General features: G+C 42.8%; 2 protein-coding genes across 2 annotated transcripts in view; one reads left to right on the top strand and one right to left on the bottom strand.

Annotated features, from left to right (window-relative positions):
- LOC138949041 (TRMT1-like protein) overlaps positions 1 to 18,970 on the bottom strand; it is a 322,855-nt gene that overhangs the window by 252,200 nt on the left and 51,685 nt on the right. The window lies entirely within an intron of this gene.
- LOC138949043 (tubulin beta chain-like) lies at positions 5,017 to 18,252 on the top strand. The gene is made up of 8 exons (XM_070320773.1): positions 5,017 to 5,179; positions 11,118 to 11,226; positions 11,609 to 11,836; positions 12,344 to 12,471; positions 13,936 to 14,116; positions 14,473 to 14,744; positions 15,242 to 15,442; positions 16,661 to 18,252. Exons 1-8 carry the CDS (start codon positions 5,123 to 5,125, stop codon positions 16,823 to 16,825), a joined length of 1,341 nt encoding a protein of 446 aa, XP_070176874.1. The 5' UTR covers positions 5,017 to 5,122; the 3' UTR covers positions 16,826 to 18,252.

Genomic DNA, 18,970 nt, shown 5'->3' with positions numbered 1-18,970 from the left:
CTGTATGCAGAGTATACTATACAGTATCACTACCCATGCATTAGGCCGGTGTTGTGTTCTTGCATACAACAAAGTGTAAGGCGAAGACCGTGACACAGCTTGTGTGTTCAACTAGTGGGATGCCGTATTCCCGGTCCACGTGTGATCTCCTCGTTTAACAATGGCCGCTATCTTCTCGGTTCTTCCGAGATCATACGAGATTGATTAACATGGATCTGGTCCAAAAGGTAATCGATTGTTGTATCAAGGTAAACGTGGTGGATTTTGTCGACAACTCCCCATTCCCCGTCTCCCCCTCCCCAGCCCCACCCCCACCCCCCACCCCGCACCCCAAACATCTTCTTGACAGGTAAGGTCTGTTTGTATTAATTAATTTCCTTCAATATCGTTAAGGGTCGCTGTATCTGGGTTGTTTTGGCAAATTCAGTGTGCCTGTGGCGTCTAAAGGGTAACTCTATAATCGGGAAAAGATATTTTAGCAAAACAAAACAAATTCTGAAGTACTGGAAGGTACATTGACACAAACAAGCACTGAAACCGACATTAAAATAAACAGTGAAACAAACACACAAAAAAACCCACTGAAACGAACAAAGAAAGGGCAATAAAACAAACAAGTACTGAAAAATACACAGAAACAAACAAAAACAAAACAAAACAGTAAACATGCAAATATCACCACTACAAAATTCAACAACTTTCGCTAACCATTGTACATAAAACTGTCTTTTTTTGTGCAAAAATGTTCCTTTAACAGTGAAAATCCTATTATAGATAATTCATGACACTACTCTGTTGTTGTGGCGTTGTCAATGAAGCTGAGCCTGTGCGTGACATCACGCGAAGCACACCAGCCAATCAACTAGCCAATTATGATAAGGCGGTCCGGTTGCTAGGATCTGGAACGGGATCGGCAAACCCATCATGCATCATTGATGAGCAGTGAATGGTAGAGTGGCTGAGCCATTGTCTTGAAACCGGTGTAGGAACTGTGACAATAGACGCTTCTTGTTTGCTGATAAAAGCTCGATTCTTGTCGCATTTTGTCCGTTTTTTTTCCCAGCAGGTCTTTTACTTTTATTTTGCCGTGAGATATTACGGAGATTTAAGAAACGAAACGTTGGGACGTTTCGTTTTGAAGTTGTGGTAAACGTCATTATTTCGGGGGTCTCTCGCTGGAAAGGTGAAGGTCAACTGAAACGGAACGTGGAACGTCAAAACGCAGTCACGTTTTCCACCCCCAAAAAACGAACAATATTTCGTCAACTTTTGTGAGTATTTTTGCACACTAACAGTTTTATTTGTTGGCCATTTTATGCATTGCTAGATTCATCAACCCTTTCACAGTCTTTCAGCGCTGAGAATGTGTTCATTGGAGGTAGACAACTGTTGTGAACTGAAATATTTTGAAGGGTGCTGATCCTGGTACATTTATCCAACTTCATGGTGAGAAAGCAAATGGCGAAGCAGAAGTAGGTCATCGCATCGAATTTTTATTCTGGCTTCGTATGTGATCAGGTGCATGAATTGAAAAATGTGAAGCTCTTGTGCGTGCAATGCGAGTATGTCAATCCTTTATTGACTCGTGGAGTTGAAATTATGCCATGCCCAGTCAGCGGATCATATCCTGCCATGCCCGGCCTTTCATTCCGAAACGAAACGTGAATACATCTAAATCTTGTCTGCGGCCTATGCCGTCTCGTTACACGTTCCGTTTCGCGGGGTGACTCATTCACCAAACGAAACGAGCTGCAAAACGAAACGTGCTGTTTCTTAAATCTCGCTATTGTCGTGTTTGTCACGTTGTTGTCAACGGTCAGTGTTGTTATATGTTTTTCTATTGGTGTTGATCTTGTTCAAGCTAGTTTGTTGTCAAGAAAAAAAAAACACCTTCATGTTCGTCAGTATGTTTCGTTTGAATGTTATGTTCGCTCTGTTATAGATGTATATATTTCTTTAGTTTCGTGATAGAATAACTGGTTTGCCTTAAATGATTAACACACACACACACACACACATACACACACACACACACACACACGTACACACACACACACACACGCACACACACACACACGTACACACACACACACACACACACACGTCACACGACACGCATACACACACACACACACACACACATCAAGGCCGGACTAGGCAAAGAGGAGGGGGGGGGGTTGCCAGTGGTGGCCCAGGGGGACATCCCCCCTGGCGGCAGGGGCGGATCAGTTAATTTTATGACTGGGTTTTTTCAAAAGTATATTGTGAAGATATGGGTGTGAAGGCGCGAAGCGCCGAGCCGACGGCGCGAAGCGCCGAGCCGACGGCGCGAAGCGCCGAGCCGACGGCGCGAAGCGCCTAGCTTGCTAGGGGGGTCCGGGGGCATGCCCCCCCGGAAAATTTTGAAAAAAAGGATGCAAAATGGTGCAATCTGGTGCATTCTGAGGATGATCATTACCAGTTTCAGGCAGCAGATTTTGTCACTGATTAATACCCCAAAAATTGAAACTCAATGTAAAATAAAGAAATGCATACCTCATTCAATATTTTTATTATTTGGCTGGGGGGGGGGGGGGTCCGGAAACCCTAGAACCCACCACCCCCCCCCCCCCCCCCCCTCGTTGTGGGGGTCAGGGGGCGAAGCCCCTTGAAGCTGACGGGTAGGTCATATTCTGAGATAGGAAAATGGTCGCTCCTTGCATGAAACGGCATAAAATAAGCAATAATAAAAAAAAATTAAATAAGTAAGGTACATGTTTAGGCTAGGGGGGGGGGGTTGCGCAACCCCCATAACCCCCCCGGTAGTCCGGCCCTGCACATACACTGACCGGCACACGCACACACAACTTGAACACACACGGCAGTGACACAGCACTGACACACACTCATCGAGAGAGACAGAGAGAGACAGAGAGAGAGAGAGTGAGAGAGAGAGAGGGGGGGGGGGAACTGAGGAGTTAGAGAGACGGCCCACTGAGGCAGACACCGATCTGATAGACTGCCAGAGAGACAGACAGATCAACTCGGCCGGCTGACAGCGGACAGACCGACAGACACCGTGACGGACCATGAGAGAAACGAGAGGACCGGCGCTTGCCGCATTTGTTCATTAATTTTGCAATCGTTATATTTCCCAGCCGTAACGCCGGGCATGGGCCTATGTAATCAGTAAAGTTGAGACTGCGGAATGTGTGTGTGTGTGTCTGTGTGTCCGCTGTGTGTGTGCGTGTGTTTCTATTTGATTGTTTATGTAGTTGTTGCCGTTTAGGAAAGGTTTCAACTTTGGAACGAAAATGTCAGACACTACTTTAAAATATTCAAAAACGAATTAATAGAATGTTAATGTGACATGACCTCTGTCACTGCGCAACCGACTTTTCTTGTTTTTGTGTGTGAGACTGACGGAGAGAGAGAGAGAGAGAGAGAGAGAGAGAGAGAGAGAGAGAGAGAGAGAGAGAGAGAGAGATTGTGTGTGTGACTCATGCCAGGAATTGTCATAAAAAAACCAGCGCATAAGTTCACCCATAGATATCACCCTGCTGTCCGGACTGCTAATCAATTCCACGCAGACGGACTGTCAGTGTACAGCTCAGTGAAAGACATCGTTAAAAATGTTTGAAAGGCTGTCTCTCATTGAACCTATCCACCAAGGCGTTGAGGTCACGCTTTGTGTGTACCTAGCAACGTCAACTTTACTTCAGCCAACTAGTCAAGTTGAATACTAAAGTGTACCCAGTCATCACTAGCATTGCTTATGCATCCAGTGACTATGGTTACACTGGGGGACGGGCTGCGGCACGCACCGCCATGGACTACAGACAGTTTAGCATGCGTGGTGCATCATTCAAGTGTAAGTGTGGCACAGTGGTTTGAGCATCCTGCTGGCATCCGCGGCATGGCTGAGTCGATGAGTGCACGCTCTGTGTGTGTGTGTGTGTGTGTGTGTGTGTGTGTGTGTGTGTGCGCGCGCGCGCCAGTGCACTGTGTCACGTTGTGTGTGTGTGTGTGTGTGTGGGGGGGGGTGTGTGGGTGTGGGTGTGTGTGTGCTACGGTGTTTCAATTGTGTGTGTGTGTGTGCCGGCCACGGTGTCTGAGTGATCAAATATCACTGCACTGGCACATGAACTTCTGACGACCGACTAGTCAATGTCCAGACTCAGTGAATGCAAACTATTTGAAAACCTCCCATTTATTAGAACTGAATAGGGCGGGGATGTAGCTCAGTCGGTAGCGCGCTGGACTTTTGCATCCGCAGTTGGCCGCTGTCAGCGTGAGTTCGTCCCCACATTCGGCGAGAGATTTATTTCTCAGAGTCAACTTTGTGTGCAGACTCTCCTCGGTGTCCGAACACCCCCGTGTGTACACGCAAGCACAAGACCAAGTGCGCACGAAAAAGATCCTGTAATCCATGTCAGAGCCGTTCGGTGGGTTATAGAAACACGAAAATACCCAGCATGCTTCCTCCGAAAACGGCGTATGGCTGCCTAAATGGCGGGGTAAAAAACGGTCATACACGTAAAATTCCACTCGTGCAAAAAAACACCTACGAACGCAGAAGAAGAAGAAGAATTAGAACTGAACAAATATATGTCAAGAATGATAGAACATAAAAAGTAACTATAAACTGTGTGCAAGATACTTCAATATTCAACGTAAGACGAGACAGAAAACATTAATATAAACAAACAAGACAACTGATTCAGTATCACTAGTGGCCAGGCTCATGAAGCTTTGTTTGTTTGTTTGTTTGCTTACCGCCCAGCTCGGACCACGAAGGGCCATAACTTACTGATCAGGAATGACTCGCTACACGGGCTGACTGGCAGAACTTGACATGAACGACAGAACAAAACAACTTCAGTGATTACAAATAATCGCTATCTGTAACCAAATACTGATAGATAAGGTTACCACAAACAAGACCACACCACAATCTCAAAAAGATTCTTTTGGAGGGCTGTTCAAACGGCAGAAACCGCAAGTAACATTTTGGTGTCGGAGAACGTGAAATATAAACTTCACAAGTCGTTCCCATAACCAGCAGCTGCGCTCCGGCATCGTCAGTTTTCGAGCAACGATTGCGGTCTGCGGAAGTACAATCCTAACTACACAAACCGCCAAGATGAGAGAAATTGTACACCTTCAGGCTGGCCAGTGCGGCAACCAGATTGGTGCAAAGGTAAATTGTTCATTCATTACTTTTTAACGAAATTGTGTATTTTGTGAACAGTCGTCTGCTATCAAAATATATCATATATATATATGCACGACGCCTGCCTCGTCGACTGCGCACGGTTTGAATGACTCAACGCGCCATGTCGGCTCGTGCGCCGGTGGCGTGTTTCACTGTCTGACCAGCTAATAAATGATAATTTTTTGGAGAGCTCATTGCCCGAGCTTTGTCGAGGTCAGATTGCCGCCGGATGCTTGGTGTGTTTTACGGTGAAGTCTAATATGGGCAGAATATACCTGCGCAGAGTCAGCGGCACAGACGACGCACTGCATATTATTGACTAGAAGAATACCCGGCTTCGCCGGGGTGAATCGCGAGACAGAGACAGACAGCGTGGCGGTTCACCACAATCACCTTTGAAGGCGAAGTCCTCTCAAACGGGATTGAAAATTTTAGAGCTTATTTCCAAGCCCTATATTATCGACTGGAACTCCCTCCCATCAGATGTTGTCGAGGCCCCCTCCTATAATGCCTTCTGCTTGAGGGCAATGAGGGCCATACACTGATACAGGCACAGTAACCGCCCTCCCCCTGCCCCACCTTTTATTTATTTATTTATTTATTTATTTTTTTAAATCTTTAAGGACACACACTTGCACTTCGCCAACATGTTAATAATGGTCAATTCATTGATCGCTGAACATTATTGGGAGAAGAAGATCTGTTATGACTTCTCAAATGCCAGAACATACAGACAGACAAAAGCCGCCAGACCCCATCACAAACAGAACTGTACAACCCACAGGTGTTGCCTCCACACACACACACACACACACAGAAGCCGTATATATCTATCTATAGCCTTTGCCATTAAAAACGCGACAAACGATCTACGGCGGTTTTTATGTTACTTGTTATAGCAAGCACCTGTGGTTTAGACATCGTCAAAAACAAAAAAAGTGCACGGAAAACTCATGTCAGAAGACGCGTATAACACGTGGCGTGTAATTCAGTAAAACGTTTCATTCACTCAAAACCCGTGACCTTTATTACTGTCAATACCACTGTCGGTTGCTTCGGCCACAACTTGTGTTGATTTGAAGCTGTAAGTACCGATAATGGAAAACACGTGCAGTTCTCGACACTATAACCCATTCATAACTCCAGCTGTTTCGTTTCAATTTTGTACTCAATGAAACGCCACATGTTTTATGTGTCTTCTTGCATGAGTTTTCCGTGCAGTTTTTTTTTGTTTTTGACGAAGTCTAAACCACAGGTGCTTGCTATAACCAGTAACATAAAAACTTCCGTCGATCGTTTGTCGCGTTTTTAATGGCAAAGGCTATATATATATAAATATATAGAGATAGATGACAGTGGATTTTTCGATAAATAGATTCGACCTTTGCACTTTTACAGTGAGGACAACTTACGGGTACATGCAAGGAAAGCCCACAACTTCTAAGGCGAACAACTCTGCAGAGTCTGCTGTGAAGGGCGACGGTAGTCTCCCTGTCACACTCGACCCCCAAGCTTAGGTCCCTCCCAGGTGGAATGGGAACAGCACGAAAATGATTCAGTGGCCTGAACATTTCATGTCGAGTCCCATCGCTGTCGACGACGCCAAATGTAATCGAGTGCCGAAACACCACAATCACCTTTGAAGGCGAAGTCAACTCAAACGGGATTGAGAATAACTGTTATGGCTTCTCGAAGGAAGGCCTGAACATACAGTCACACCAAAGCCCCCAGACCACATCACAAACAGAACTCTACAATTCACAGGTGTTGCCCACACACACACACACTCACACAGAAGCCGTATATATATATATATCTAAATCTATAAATATATAGAGATAGATGACAGTGTATTTTTCACGTGGCTATAAATTGATTCGACCTTTTCACTTTTACACTAAGGACAACTTACGGGTGCAAGGAAAGCGTTCTGGACAGTGCAGTGACATTCTAAAAATAGTAACGTAGTAACGGGAATATGGATTGACGCCACACGAAGGAAGGGAGATAAACGCTGAAAACACTGGAGAAGATAAGGAAGAGTTACTGGGAATGGATCCAGAGAAAAACCGGTTCAGCGCTGAGAGCACATGTTGAAATATCTCATCGATGAGGTTGTGTCCGGGGTGTAGCTGAATACGGACTCCAAATTTGAAAAAGATCCACCGAGAACTTTGGCCGTGCATCGCGGACACACACACACACACACAGACAGACAGACAGACAGACAGACAGACAGACACAAGTCATATATATATATATATATATATATAGATGCTGCGGTAGGGATTATGACGAGTACTTGGCCTGTTTTCTTTTCACGCAACGTGTAGCGGGCTGGGATAATCTGCAGTGCGTCATCTGTGCCGCTGACTCTGCGCAGGTATAATCTGACCCTTATGTATCTATATACGACTTGTGTCTGTGTGTGTGTCTGTGTCTTCGCGATGCACGGCCAAAGTTCTCGATGGATCTGCTTCAAATTTGGTGTCCATATTCAGATACACCCTGCACAAAATCTGGTCGATGAGATATTTCAATACGTGCTCTCAGCGCGCAGCGCAAACCGATTTTGGTGTTTTTTTTCGGGATCAAGTACCATAACTCTTCCTTATCTTCTCCGTGTTTTCAGCGTTTACCTCCCTTCCTTCGTATGGTGCAGTACGGTATTAGGGGCATCTTCGGATATTCCCGGCGTTCTGTTACTATTTTTAGAAGGTCACCGCAGTGTCCAGAACGCTTTCCTTGGACCCGTAAGTTGTCCTCACTGTAAAAGTGCAAAGGTCGAATCAATTCATAGCCACGCGAAAAATACACTGTCATCTATCTCTATATATTTATACATATAGATATATATATATATACGGCTTCTGTGTGTGTGTGTGTGTGTGTTTGTGTGTGTCTGTAGAAAACACCTGTGGACTGTAGAGTTCTGTTTGTGATGTGGTATGGCTGCTTTTCTGAGTCTGTATGTTCTGACCTTCCTCTGAGAAGCCATAACAGCCTAAAAAGGGCTTAGAGATAAGCTCTAAATGTCTCATTCCTGTGTGAGTGGACTTCGCCTCCAAAGGTGATTATGGTGATTCGGCACTCGATTACAATCGGCGTCGTCAACATGAATGGGACTCGATGTGATCATGAATGGCATCATGGTCACTGAATCATTTTCGTGCTGTTCCCATTCCACGAATCTGGGAGGGACCTAAGCTTGGAGGATCCATGGTTCGGTTCATTCAAACGGGGGGCAGGTGTGACAGGGAGACTACCGCCGCCCTTCACAGCAGACTCTGCAGAGTTGTGCGCCTTAGAAGTTGTGAGATATTTATAGCTCTTTATAGCTCGCAAAGCAACACCTGTGGATTGTAGAGTTCTGTTTGTGATATCGTAAATATTCTGCATCAAATTTGGTGGGCATATTCAGGTGGACCCCGGGCACAAACTGGTGGATAAAAACCGGCGAAGCCGGGTATTCCTCTAGTACAAAATGTATTGCCAAATGTTTTTGAAGCACAATGTTTACCTTTGGGGGCAAAGTGCACATAAAGTTCAAGAATGAGTAACCGGACAAAATTAGATCGGCTGCATCGTTCCTGTGGACTGTACTTCGTTGTTGTTTCTTTTTACATTTAGTCAAGTTTTGACTAAATGTTTTAACATAGAGGGGGGAATCGAGACGAGGGTCGTGGTGTGTGTGTCTGTCTGTGTGTGTGTGTGTGTGTGTGTGTGTGTGTGTAGAGCGATTCAGACTAAACTACTGGACCGATCTTTATGAAATTTGACATGAGAGTTCCTGGGTATGATATCCTCAGACGTTTTTTTCATTTTTTTGATAAATGTCTTTGATGACGTCATATCCGGCTTTTCGTGAAAGTTGAGGCGGCACTGTCACGCTCTCATTTTTCAACCAAATTGGTTGAAATTTTGGTCAAGTAATCTCCGACGAAGCCCGGACTTCGGTATTGCATTTCAGCTTGGTGGCTTAAAAATTAATTAATGACTTCTGTCATTAAAAATCTGAAAATTGTAAAAAAAATATTTTTTTTATAAAACGATCCAAATTTACGTTCATCTTATTCTCCATCATTTTCTGATTCCAAAAACATATAAATATGTTATATTTGGATTAAAAACAAGCTCTGAAAATTAAAAATATAAAAATTATGATCAAAATTAAATTTTCGAAATCAATTGAAAAACACTTTCATCTTATTCCTTGTCGGTTCCTGATTCCAAAAACATATAGATATGATATGTTTGGATTGAAAACACGCTCAGAAAGTTAAAACGAAGAGAGGTACAGAAAAGCGTGCTATCCTTCTCAGCGCAACTACTACCCCGCTCTTCTTGTCAATTTCACTGCCTTTGCCATGAGCGGTGGACTGACGATGCTACGAGTATACGGTCTTGCTGTGTTGCATTGCGTTCAGTTTCATTCTGTGAGTTCGACAGCTACTTGACTAAATGTTGTATTTTCGCCTTACGCGACTTGTTTTTTTTGCTTTCAAAAAAACATGCAGACAGGATTAATATAAATTGCATTTTAAACACAGTGTGGCTACAATTAGTGAAGTACATTTGTGGTGTGGGCCCTGTAACTTTTAGTATGTCAATTACAATACAAAATAATACCACTTGTTAAATAGAGGAAGCTTCACATTTCAAAAAACCATAGTGAATTTTATCCATCACTGGTGTCAGCGTTTGACCTGCACCGATGACCTGCATACATTTATTTTTCTCTGTGACAAGTTACTTAAATTCCATTGCCAAGCTTGACCAGTACGTACTGTGATGTCATTGTGTGTAGTTTATGGTTTAGGGGGGGGGGGGGGGGGGGGCACCCTGTTTCGGTAATGATTATTGATTGTAATGACAGGGATGTCATAGTGACTCATAGAGAGTGCTGTGTCCTGGCTGTGTTCCCACTCCCAGTATTCTGTAGCAATACTAGCAAGATTGACTTGTGAGGCTGCTGCTTGGTTTGGAATGAGCTGCCAATTATCCCCCTCATTCCGGTGGGTGGGAGAGGATGTACACAGGAATAAGGCCCCCCCAAAAAATAGGTCTGTTTACGGTAACCCGACCGACCCTAGTTTTTTAGCGCGACCCTAGACTTTTTTTTGGCATTTGGGAAAAAAGAAAAAAAAATCTTGTGTTTTTTTGGCAAAATAACGTAAAAATATGGTTTTTTGGGAAAAGGGAAAAAAAAAAAAAATCCTGACCTACCGACCCTATTTTTTTGGCCTATGTTACCGTAAACAGACCTTTTTTTTTTTTTTTGCCTAATCTGACTGGCTTCCAAACTTGCTCTGCTGCTAAATATGGTGCTTGGTCTGGGGATTATTTTCTGTAAATGGAATGCCATTGTTTATGCACTGCAGTTTGCAGCCACAGAGATCTATCTGTTTCTAAGTGAAATAGTATCTCGATCTGATCCTTTCAGTTTCAGTAAAAAAACTCAATTATAAAAGCTGACATGAAATGAAGATTTTTTTTGTTCTGTCTGGGGTTGGGTTTTTTTTGTGGGGGAGGGGGGGTATATATTTTGCCTAGTGTGTGTGTAGCAATGGGTCTGAGGGGATTCTTTTTTTTAGTGACTGAAGTCTTGTTGGACATTTTTTTACTCTCCCTTATGTGTTTGTGAGTTTAAAACAAATGGAAGTTCAGTGAGGCGCCTGCTTCAAGAAGACACCTCCCCTGCAATGACACTTTCACTATTTTGCTATGGTTACAGGTGATCTCTGATGAACACGGCATTGACCCCACTGGTGCTCACCATGGTGACTGACCTGATAAATATTCATGATGTTGTTGCCATGGTTACTGTTCTGGAAGGTGATCTCTGATGAACACAGCATCGACTGGTACATACCACGGTGACTGACCTAATAAAATATTCATGATGTTATTGCTATGGTTACAGTTCTGGGAGGTGATCTCTGATGAACACGGCATTGACCCCACTGGTACATACCACGGTGACTCTGACTTGCAGTTGGAGCGCATCAACGTTTACTACAATGAGGCCACAGGTAAACAGATTTTGTTTTAAATGTAACAATTTTGCTTTCCTCTTGTGATGACTAGCTGAATAGTGGCTCTGGTTAAATCTCATACACATTGCAAGTTATGTCATGTAGCAGTTAAAACTTTGTCAACATTATGGGTCTGCTTGAAATGGCCTTGAAAAGAAAACCCAAATTAGAGCTAATTTTTCACTCTGACTTTATGAGATTGGTTACATTCGTGGCTCACCTTCAAGAAATACAACTCTTTCACAGCTCATAATAGCCCCGATAGAGTGTTGTTTTCCTTCAAACATTGTTTATTGCAGCATTCTTTATCATTCTCAGTTCTCGTGGATTCATTTTTTTGCATGCAATCTTGAAAATGAAAATTGTTGTGTCATCACAGGCGGCAAGTATGTGCCTCGCGCCGTGTTGGTGGATCTGGAGCCGGGCACCATGGATTCTGTGCGATCCGGACCCTTCGGCCAGATCTTCCGCCCAGACAACTTTGTCTTCGGCCAGTCTGGGGCCGGCAACAACTGGGCCAAAGGTCACTACACAGAGGGTGCAGAGCTCGTCGATTCCGTCTTAGATGTCGTCAGAAAGGAGGCGGAGAGCTGTGACTGCTTGCAAGGTGAAATTTTGTGTTAATTACAGGTGTATTGATAGCGGAAGCTGCTTGGTTTAGAGTTTGATTTTGTGTATGTCTGTGTGTTCACCTCAAGCGTATTTTGCAGACAAGAAAATATTAGTCTTTTTTCTGTTTGACAGGTTGGTGTTGGAGTGAATTAAAATACATGCGTAATGTAACAATTAGGCCATAAACTCGAGCAGAAGCTTGTGTATTACTTGGATCGTGTTCATTACATGTTGCTTTCCTGTTTTCTAAACTTCATAGTGAATTGGGTCTTGTTTTGTTTAAAAAAGTTTTTAATGTTTTATGTTCCATTATATGCTTTTATTTTAGTTTTATAAACATGTTGTTATTAAAAATATGTGGTTAAACCTTTAAACTTTTGTCTTTTTGACCAAAGTTAAAAGTTTCATATTTTTAATTTTTGAGTTAAGTAGTTTGAGCCTCATACATACACTGATACAGAGACACTTTTAGAGTATTCATCTTGAAACTTTGTGCCCACAGGATTCCAGCTGACTCACTCACTGGGTGGAGGCACTGGGTCCGGCATGGGGACACTGCTCATCTCCAAGATCCGTGAGGAGTACCCCGACAGGATCATGAACACCTTCTCTGTCGTACCCTCTCCCAAGGTACAGTGAATTATTAGGCAAAAAAAAAAAAAAGGTCTGTTTACGGTAACATAGGCCAAAAAAATAGGGTCGGTAGGTCGGGATTTTTTATTTTTTAATTTTTTTTTTCTTCCAAAAAACCATATTTTTACGTTATTTTTTTTTCTCCCCCAAATGCCAAAAAAAAGTCTAGGGTCGCGCGAAAAAAATAGGGTCGGTCGGGTTACCGTAAACAGACTATTTTTTTGGGGGGGCCTTATCTGCATCATAAGTGTTTGTTTGTCTGTCCGCTTAAAAGACCACTGTCAAAGTACAGTGACTGTAACATTTTGTTTTGTCCATGGGTGAAACTTTTCCGCCTTTGGGTGGAAATCCGCCAAATGAAATTGGTCAAATAAGGAATTCCTTATTTTGAAAATCAAAGTTTTTTTTTTCGTCGGCGATCCGATCCGTATTTTCTCTAACACAGTGACCGGACATCGCTGAGTCTTTGTTTCACTGAGCGCGCGAATTATCGGACTACAGCTTGGCATTTGTTACCATTGTTTGCTGTGCAAATTTGTGTGTTTGAGATACCAGGAGAGGCCTACTTTTACCCTTAAAAAGCCTGATTTTTTGTTTTCTTCCGGGGGGGCTTCGTCCTCCAGGGCCCCCTAGCAGGGCCTTGCCTCATTTTCCTTATTTTCAATTCTGATCAGTTTCACCCATGTTTGTCATAAATGACACGTTCCAGTAACCTAGCTACCGTTCTTGCTTTTTGATTGTGAATTTTGGAATGTTAGCAGTCTAGCAGTCTATCTGATTTTTGATTTCCAAGGTGTGTACTGTGGTCAGTACCGGCACGGTTGGCCTAGTGGTAAGGCGTCCGCCCCGTGATCGGGAGGTCGTGGGTTCGAACCCCGGCCGGGTCATACCTAAGACTTTAAAATTGGCAATCTAGTGGCTGCTCCGCCTGGCGTCTGGCATTATGGGGTTAGTGCTAGGACTGGTTGGTCCGGTGTCAGAATAATGTGACTGGGTGAGACATGAAGCCTGTGCTGCGACTTCTGTCTTGTGTGTGGCGCACGTTAAATGTCAAAGCAGCACCGCCCTGATATGGCCCTTCGTGGTCGGCTGGGCGTTAAGCAAACAAACAAACAAACAAACTGTGATCAGTGAAAAGGGTACCCCATTCCCCGTCCATGCGTTCCCCTCAAAACCCTGTTATTGTTAAATTAATTTCAGAAAGTTTGGTCTTCAAATAGAGGTCAATTGACAGACTTCATGAAGAGCTACAACACCTGGCAACAAAAGGTTTAAAAGGGGCTATCAAATCCATTTGTTGAGAAAAATGGAATTGAAAGAATTTTATTTTTTGAGACAAAATTTAAAGCAGCGTTTTTTTTATATTAATTGCTGTTCTGAGCAACTTTCCATTTACTGTATCATTAATTTCAGGTAATGATGCCTTGGACAAACTTAATATTTCCCTGTGACATTTTACAGGTTTCAGACACAGTTGTGGAGCCATACAACGCCACCCTGTCCGTGCACCAACTGGTGGAGAACACAGACGAGACGTACTGTATCGACAACGAGGCTCTCTACGACATCTGCTTCCGCACGCTCAAACTCACCACCCCAACCTATGGAGACCTCAACCACCTGGTCTCCGCCACCATGTCTGGTGAGTTGAAAGTCATTTGCTTCCAAAGGGAGGAATTATTTTAAGCTGTATTATTTTTTTTTAAAGTTGAATTTTTTAAGTCGTTTTATTTTTTTTAAGTTGAACTTTAATGCACGCAGTTACAAGATTTTATTTGGTCTTTGAAATTTGTGTGGCTGCAGTCTAATTCATGCTCAGATTCATACAATTCTTTGTCACATTGTTTGGCAAAGCAGACTTTTAAGCAATAATTTTTGTGAGAATTGTATCAAAAGACTGTGATGTGTATCATGTGTCAATCGTTTTCCACGGGGGGGGGGAAAGCATAGAAAATAGGTATGAAAATGTTTCATATAAAATGTATGTCTGTCTTGCAGGCGTGACCACCTGTCTGCGTTTCCCCGGTCAGCTGAACGCAGATCTGCGTAAACTGGCTGTCAACATGGTGCCCTTCCCCCGTCTCCACTTCTTCATGCCTGGCTTCGCTCCCCTGACGTCACGCGGCTCCCAGCAGTACAGGGCCCTGACGGTACCTGAGCTGACTCAACAGATGTTCGACGCCAAGAACATGATGGCCGCCTGTGACCCCCGTCACGGCCGCTACCTCACTGTGGCTGCCATTTTCCGTGGTCGTATGTCTATGAAGGAGGTAAGATTTGTTGATTTAAAAAAAAAAAAAATTCAGTTCATACTGCTTGTGGTTTGATGATAGCTAGACTTGAATACATTCCCTGTGAGTGATCTTCACAGGAATACATAAGAGTGTGACTTTCTCTGTTGATTCTCATTATCTGTATGCCTTCAGTAATATGATTTTTAAAGAAACATGTACTGCCCATGACTTCATTATTCTTTGTCAAACTAGCTTGTACTTTTGTGAGAGTTGCTGTTCAATAAGCAGCATGTGCAGCTTGTGTACAGTACATTTGAAAGATGTGTCCAGTGTTCATGAGGACAAGTCTTTTTGGGGTTCAAATGCTAGCTGAAACAACATTCTCTGTGGAGGAGTTTGTCTTAGTATCATGTCCCTTCACAACAGAAACAGAAAATTTTGAAATTAGAGAAGCACTCCCATGTAGTGTGACTGAAAAGTACTTGAAAGCTTCTGTTTGCGTGTACTCACATGTTTTTGTGCTGATATTTTAGGTGGACGAGCAGATGCTGAACGTGCAGAACAAGAACAGCAGCTACTTTGTGGAGTGGATCCCCAACAACGTGAAGACGGCTGTGTGCGACATCCCGCCCCGCGGTCTCAAGATGTCCTCCACCTTCATCGGCAACTCCACCGCCATCCAGGAACTCTTCAAGAGAATCTCGGAACAGTTTACTGCTATGTTCCGCCGTAAGGTGAGTCAAGTTTGTCAATGCTTTTTATCACTTCCCTGATTTGCCTCTTTTTGATTCGTTGATGTGTTTGTTAGTGCACACAAATTTTGTGAAGGTGCAGCATTTTATTGACAAAACCTGGACTTGACATACATGTGTGTACTTTGTTGTAGTCAGTCTTGTTTTTAGTAAGTTTGTACCAAATCACAGGGCTTGTACATGGTGACAGAATTTCCCGTTGTGTCCCCAGAACTGTGTAGTTTTTGAGTCACTTGAGAAAAAGTGACTATGTAATCGGTCAGTGTTAGTCTGTCCGGCCGGCCGGCCGTCCGTCCGGCCGTCCGTAGACACCACCTTAACGTTGGACTTTTCTCGGAAACTATCAAAGCGATCGGGCTCATATTTTGTTTAGTCGTGACCTCCAATGACCTCTACACTTTAACGATGGTTTCGTTGACCTTTGACCTTTTTCAAGGTCACAGGTCAGCGTCAAAGGAAAAATTAGACATTTTATATCTTTGACAAAGTTCATCGGATGTGATTGAAACTTTGTAGGATTATTCTTTACATCAAAGTATTTACATCTGTAGCCTTTTACGAACGTTATCAGAAAAACAAGGGAGATAACTAGCCTTTTCTGTTCGGCAACACACAACTTAACGTTGGGCTTTTCTCGGAAACTATAAAAGTGACCGGGCTCAAATTTTATGTGAACGTGACTCATTGTGTTGTGAATAGCAATTTCTTCCTGTCCATCTGATGCCTCATATAATATTCAGAACTGCGAAAGTGACTCGATCGAGCGTTTGCTCTTCTTGTTAAAAATGTCATATTCTTGTTTAAAACTGAAAGAAGCGCTTCATTTGTTAATGTGTGTGTGTGTGTGGCCTGGAATAAATATATATCTGTGAAAAGCTTCGTAAGTCTAATGGATGTCTTTTTCCCCCCTATTTTCTCCCTTCACACTTTCTACCCCACCTATGTTGACCAAGTTATTTTTAGTTGAGACCAGCTGTGCTGCAGCAGGTCACTCAGAATTGTAGAAACTGTGTAGCAACACGCTGGAATGCAGGCGTTAGATCGACGTTACAGGAAGCGACTGAAGTGACTGTGTACGGATATATCCGTACCAGGTGAGATAGTCATATGAGTGAATACGGATATATCCGTACCTGGGAGAGAATGAGTTTGAACTACATGTAGTCTTTTCTTATTTCATCATGTATTGTTCTATTTCAGGCGTTCCTTCACTGGTACACAGGGGAGGGGATGGACGAGATGGAGTTCACCGAGGCTGAGTCCAACATGAACGACCTGGTGTCGGAGTACCAACAGTACCAGGATGCCACCGCTGAGGAGGAGGGAGAGTTCGACGAGGAGGAGGGAGATGAGGAGGTTGCCTAAACCCCCCCCTCACCACCCATGCGACTGAATTCCACCTCCATTGAATTGCCCACCTGGAGTAAAAGCATGAGCATCTTAGCTGTGGGGGAGCGTGGAACATAAAACTGAGCTTCATTACAAAAACTGGACTGATGTACTGTGTCTCTGTATGCAGCTGTTTGTGCACGAGACGTTTTTTTTTAATGGTCTTGTGAGTCTAAGTTAAAATAGTAATGTAGTATTTCTACAGCGCATATATCCGGGGTTAAACCCTGCTCAGAGCCGCTCTACTGAACACTTGTCTGAAACCGTTCACAAGCTAGGATATTTCTGTCTGTTGTTTATGATCTTAAGTTTTTTGAATTCTGAATGCTTCAATCATCAAAAGAACTTTATAGAATGAGTAATATTGAACAGTCACTGGGTAACTAGGAGCTAAGTGTTCTGTTACAGACCTAGTCTCTAGAATGTTGTATTCAGCAAAAACGATCAAAATTCATTGAAAGATGCTTCCAAAAGAGAGAATTTCACAATTGAAATTTTCTGTGAAATATTCCTTTTGGTAAATAATTTGAAAATGGAAAGTTTCTGTGAAAAAAATTCCTTTTGGTATTAGTTTAGTTTGGTTCATTTGAAGCCTTTTATTTCCAAACAAAGGTGAATTTTGCCTTTGCTGTCCATTGATTTTATTCAATTGTCCATTTTGACAGAAAAATCGCATAGTGTTGTCTGTTTTGACAGTGTTTATGTTTTGCCATCATAAGCTTACGCAATTTTATTTGGGCCTGATAGGTTATTTTTGTACACGAGTTTTAATACCAATTTTCTACAGTTTGCATAATAGGATAGACTTGTTAACAATTTTGCTGCTGTGTTTACAAACTAATTCGACCAACGAAGTAACAGTCAGCCGGTTAGTATGCATTGCTTGTACTTTATCCCACCCATTTGTGAAGCTAAAAGGAATCCAAAGTGATTATACAAACACAAGTGACCTCATATTTGTGGTAGGCATTTTGCAACTGCTTTTCTTTCTTTATTTGGTGTTTAACGTCGTTTTCAACCACGAAGGTTATATCGCGACGGGGGAAAGGGGGGAGATGGGATAGTCAATTGTTTCTTGTTCACAAAAGCACTAATCAAAAATTTGCTCCAGGGGCTTGCAACGTAGTACAATGTATATTACCTAATTGGGAGAATGCAAGTTTCCAGTACAAAGGCCTTAACATTTCTTACATACTGCTTGACTAAAATCTTCACAAAAATGGACTGTATTCTATACAAGAAACACTTAACAAGGGTAAAAAGAGAAACATAATCCGTTAGTCGCCTCTTACGACATGTTGGGGAGCATCGGGTAAATTCTTCCCCCTAACCCGCGGGGGGTACAAATTAGCTTTGTTTTGTCTGCCCATGGGATCAATAATGATTTTATGCTCAGCTGATAATGTTTTTGCTATTTTTTGTTGTCTGTGAGGGTGTGTGTGCTCTTGTAATCGAGTTGACTGCTGTGGTAGAGTCAAACCTGTTTATAACGACCACCCGAGGGACAAACCCAAAGTTAGACATGTGGTCGTTATGGATTGAATTGTGAAGAAAATAGTTTGTTGAGTATCAAAGCACAAACCAACCAAAATGTAACAAACACACCAATCAAACAAACACACCAATCAAACAACCATTCAACTTTTTGACAAAAATGAACCCATAAACAAAGTTTGTGGGATGACTACTTTTAGGTGTATTTATCTACCAAGCAAGAAATATAAATAGGCTGTGTCCACACAAAAATTCAGCAAAAACAAACGAATAACACTTATGAAAATGCAAGTGCATGTGACCAGGGTTCTTTCTTTTCTTTATTTGGTGTTTAATGTCGTTTTCAACCACGAAGGTTATATCGCGACGGGGAAAGGGGGGAGATGGGATAGAGCCACTTGTTAATTGTTTCTTGTTCACAAAAGCACTAATCAAAAATTTGTTCCAGGGGCTTGCAACGTAGTACAATATATGACCTTACTGGGAGAATGCAAGTTTCCAGTACAAAGGCCTTAACATTTCTTACATACTGCTTGACTAAAATCTTTACAAAAATGGACTATATTCTATACAAGAAACACTTAACAAGGGTAAAAGGAGAAACAGAATCCGTTAGTCACCTCTTAC

The sequence above is a fragment of the Littorina saxatilis genome, linkage group LG15 (genome assembly GCF_037325665.1).
Source record: "Littorina saxatilis isolate snail1 linkage group LG15, US_GU_Lsax_2.0, whole genome shotgun sequence".
Classification (NCBI taxonomy): Eukaryota; Metazoa; Mollusca; class Gastropoda; order Littorinimorpha; family Littorinidae; genus Littorina; species Littorina saxatilis.
The sequence above is the reverse complement of the archived record's forward strand: the minus strand, read 5'-3'. Positions and strand labels throughout refer to the sequence as shown.